At 47.3% G+C, this 4,789-nt stretch overlaps 1 protein-coding gene across 1 annotated transcript; it reads right to left on the reverse strand.

Moving 5' to 3' along the window:
• Positions 1–1,039: 1,039 nt before the first annotated feature.
• Positions 1,040–1,495, reverse strand: EAH_00045720 (hypothetical protein; the record flags this gene model as incomplete). Its single annotated transcript, XM_013394755.1, has 2 exons — positions 1,040–1,299; positions 1,483–1,495. The coding sequence occupies 2 exons, from the start codon at positions 1,493–1,495 to the stop codon at positions 1,040–1,042; spliced, it is 273 nt and encodes a 90-aa protein (XP_013250209.1).
• Positions 1,496–4,789: the final 3,294 nt, after the last annotated feature.

Below are 4,789 nucleotides of genomic sequence, written 5' to 3' on the forward strand. Positions count from 1 at the left end.
GTTTCAGTGAGCGATAGTGATGGAAATGCGGATGAGCAAGCCACTTCATGCACCACCTGCACCTCCTTGGATGAAATGAGTGGTTAGTCTGGTTCCCGGCGTCCATGGAGTACAATGCCTGCACAAAAATAAAGGGTATTGCCCATCAGTTGTCGGGAGAGTGATGCATTCAGTTCGTGAGTCAGTTGCCAGTGGACGCTCATTGAGCAACGCCTGTAAGAATAGAAGGGATGATTGAACAGCTGCTGAAGCAGTAACCGACCCGCGCACGTGAAAGAAATACTTTGGCGAGTACCAGCTGTCTCTGGATGCTTTCGAACACAAGCAAAGCAGCTTCCGATCTGTAAGCTGCTATATCAGTGAGCCCATCCAGGGAAATGTGTGTGCTGGCACTTCCGGTGAGGCGCAAGTAATGATAATAAATTGTCAAGCTTTGATTCTGTCCTGTTAGGAAAAGGTATATTGGACGGCACTTAAGAGAAACTTATGGCCCTTCTTTGGATTGCTGACTTTTGTGGTCCTCGGATGCATGTGCGTCCGGCCCTCCAGGTCCGTGCATCCGCTCGCACCCGTCAACCTTGGGAATTCTTAGCTCTATTTTTTGGCAATTATTTCACTATTGAACGCTTGCGACGTCTTGCACCTTTTGCGCCTTGTTCAACTTTAGCCAACACATTCCAAGTAGGCTTCCAACGGTCTGGAAGAGGAATTACGCGCACTTGGCGCACTGGTCCTTACACAAATTACTGAGCCCGTAGCCTGTGCAAAATGCCCGCATCCTACCAGTTGGTACGTTGTGTCGAACAAGCTGCTTGCACGGACTCGCTGCGCAGACACTTGACAAATGGGGAACATTTTACGGCCGTATTATATGTTCGGCCGAGCTAGTGGACAATTTCGGTCGTTGAAAAAACTAAGCATTGCGCGGAACATCCAGAAAAGTATTTTGTCAGATTCGCAGGGTTCCAAATTTCGTCTTTTGCCCAGGCTCTCTTGTCGTTTGGCTGCGCATACGTCCGCATTCATACTTGTGTTTGTCCTACCGGCAAAAGTGCTGGTTGAGCTGTGCTACAATTTGCAAATCCTTAGAATACATTGAAAGAGCATGGTTAATATAGTTTCTTCCAGGTGCCAGCAAACGGTCTCGCCTCAAAACTTTTATCTTGTTTTGCTTATTGTCAACGTCGCTTGTCGCATTAGACCGCCCTTTAGTGTCGTGAAATGTGAAACCTCGCGTTTCAGATTGCACTGGGATCGACACAAGGATGCTCTCTGGCCAGCTGCTAGATGCTGATACTCCTGAATCCATGGTAGATTTTCCCACACATTTACAGGCTCAAATAGACTAGAAGGGGATAGGCTTTCGCGTTTTTACAGAGAGTACGCATGCTGCGGAAGCAGTTCTGCATGGCATGTGAGGACGAGGAGATGCGGACTAACATGGCACTCGGACGTTTCACATCGATCGAATGTGTCCATTACCCATGCTGAGCATTTTCTGGTGGCTATTGTAATACAGTAAAGGAAGTGTCTACGTATTTACCCCTATGCTCGTCAGATACCGTACGCTCAATTCATTTTTGCTCGCATCCTCTTGAGTCGCGCTTGGTCATAGTAGGTGGAGGTTAAAAAGCGCATGCGCTGTTGAGTACAAGTGTTGACGTTCTGGGTTGTCTTTTGGGCTTGATACGCTGGGAGGCAGTCCACAGCACAGTATTCCCTTCTTTTTAGTAAAGGTGTAATGTAGTGTGGACTGCCTCCCAGAATGACAAAGGCACATGTGATGGCTTAAGTCTTGTCCCTTCGTGTAGACTAGCCTATCAAATTCCTTGGACCAGGTAGTGTTAAGATTGTTTTGTGTAGACCAGTTTCATCTCGTTTTTTGTGCTCCTTCAACTTCCCCCAGTAACGGCAATGCATCGTGGATACAGTGCATAGTACGCTCAGCTGCTAAACTGCACCGCGCGGATAACGTATCTGCCTCACGTTGGCACCGAACTAAAACTCAACTTATCTACCTTTGGGGTATGCGAGGTGGCAAGATTACAGGGCATCTTTATCTCATCAGGAAGTCTGTTAATGGCCGCCCGTCATCTCTTCACCAGAAGGGCGGGGTGAGAATATACCTGTTATAATAGTTGTGCCACACGTAATGCTCCGTTTCGCAGGATGCATTTAAAGACAAGTGTTCAAGAACCCTCCTTCCGTTCCCTGGCCTTCACTGGTATGGGCTGAGCGTTGAATGCAACTGAGTCTATAAAACAGCGGCCTCCCTCCTGCCTCCATTTATATCAGTCATTGGTGTGTTAGCATTCCACGCAGAGAGTTCGTTGGGTCGCATCTTTCGACTGCTCTCCATGGATACCATAGAAGGCGTTCTAGCAAAGTGTTGTTTGCACGAGATACGCATAGGCGATATGCTGCTGCACACATCATTATTGTGGACGCCTGTATAGAAATAGCATCAAATTCCAAGTCAATTAGTGGAGATTATCAGCTGCTCGATCTGACTATTAAACGCATGCGAAACAAAAAGTCTCCATTTTAGTCGTAGACTACCCCAAAGTGCCTGAGTAGTTAATCGTTCAAAACTGTTAAAGTTACCTCCGGGAAACATACCTCAGGCGCAGCCCGTTCGTTACACTTGCTTCGGCATTTTGGACAGCGAACAGAAGTTTCGTCACCAAAGAAACTCTCCTTGCAGGGGAATCGTGTAGTGTTTTCTAAAACAATCCAATATATGCAATGCCAGAGCAATCATTCAGGTTCCCGAAGCAGACTAAGACTGAATGTTGGCGCCGTTTGTGGCTGTCCCCCGATCAGGCCTACCCCACCCTTCTTCAAGTGCTGCCTTGGCTGTTCTACGCCGATTTCTGCTCTGTAGTGAAGCTTTTTTGAAGATGTGTGTGCTCGTCTTTATGGAACTGTTGATGATCCAGCAGCAGCTTCTGCTGTCTTTGCATCTCTTCTCATCCACAATGGGCATCTGGTGCCAAGAAAGCATGGGGAGTGCAGAGATAGATTAAAAACTGTTTTCTGTGAGGTTCTTGCTGTTCTCTAGAGATTCTTCCAGAGAGTAGTGGCAACATCGGTCGTGATGGGCAGTATTCTCGTACTGCAGACAGTGCGCGGCTGTTGTAATGCCATGCATGACATCCAAGAAAGCACATGAGACGCGATTCCTTTGAAAGGATTCAATCTGAGTAGGGTAGCTGCAGAAGCTGTTCTGAATCTCAGTCGTGCAGATGTCTCGCTGCCCGTATGACGCTTACATCTTTGTTTTTGCCGCCCTGGGGAAACGTTGCAGTTTGCTTGTCGGCGCCCTCCTTAACTGGGCAAACACTATAGTTCTTTCCGTCGATGGACGTAATGGGGACCGGGAAACGACGCTGACTCGTGCTTTTCGAAACTTCTATTTTCGGCTGGAGATGCCACTAGAGCATAGGCTCTAAAGCAGACTTGCTGCGTGCTGCATGTGACGATGGGTGACGCCCAGAGTGAATTGCATGACTTCTTGCAGTCTGTGCGCATGTTTCTTCACTTCCCTAGCTTAGGCTGTTTTCGTTTCCCTAAAAACGCTGTGTTTAGTTTCTCCGCTATTTTGAGTACTTGCTTAGTGAACCCCTCGCCTTCGTATTCCTGAACTGTAAGCAGAGACAGTTTGGCACTGAAACGCTCCAATGCGACCAGGTACACAATTTGACTTTCGGCGAAACAAAACATGCATGCATTGCTCCGAATGCTTCCTGCCTTTTGAGTTGCTGTTGAACTTGTTGCTTCGTGGTCTCTTTCGGCTAAAGTCAGAATGCGTGCCTCGTTGAATATGGAGCCATGCAGTGCCAAGCTGCGTCTGTGTAGCATAGCCAGACTATAAATTGAGGCCCTTTGACCCGGCGATTTTTAGCCAGGTAGGTGAGCTCACACCAATCGATGCAAACTGGTATGTAGCGCTTTGAACATTATACTGCACTTTGTCTGAAGGGTTGTTAATGGCATGTTATTACCTCTAGCTGGGTGGCATGTAAAATAGCAGTTGTTACCATGCATCATTTCTACTTCTGTAGGCAGTGCGTCGGTAGCCCATAATAACTGTACAGCTGCTTTACGAGCTTGTGTCCAAGAATGGATATCATGTTTGCTCGGTCATTGACCTACGTATGCTCGCACAGTGGTACGTGCGTTCACTAGCGAACTGCACCAGGCTATTTGGGACGGACACAACCTGCATTCGTGATCCATGTGCACCGCAACAGCGGTCTGTTGCCAGGTAGGCTTTTTCGCATGACTGGATGCCCTCCGGCAGTTAGCAAAAAGGCGTGGACGCCCTTGCATTTCGCGTATGTGAGTATCAGTGCACTGGGTGGTTTGGCTCGAATGCGTATAGACTTTTTGCTTCTTGATGGGGTCGTTTGCGTTGTCATCTGGAAGTAAGACGGAGGGGCGGATACATTGTGGTACGTTTGAGCACCGGCTTTGTTAGAAGTGCTTATCAGCGGCTTGCCTGCCTATCTGCTTTGAAGTTATCCGGGTTAGCGTACCTGCGAATTCGTGTAGTTGGTAGCTATTACTTTCCAGCGCGTCGGCTCAATGCAATTTTTGTTAAAAACAGGAGTAATTTTCATATCTGGAATAATTCCAGAACTAGAATAAGGTAAATCATTTGGTGATAAAATATATGCATTTTTTAAATTGAAAAAAGACCTTTGTACACCTCCGTTGCTTTTTAGGAGGAAAATGTTCCTGGTTGCTCGCTGTCCGAAGTCTGTTGAGCACTGAAGACTCTATACAG

The sequence above is a fragment of the Eimeria acervulina genome, genomic scaffold, assembly GCF_000499425.1.
Source record: "Eimeria acervulina Houghton genomic scaffold, Eah_scaff659, whole genome shotgun sequence".
Classification (NCBI taxonomy): domain Eukaryota; phylum Apicomplexa; class Conoidasida; order Eucoccidiorida; family Eimeriidae; genus Eimeria; species Eimeria acervulina.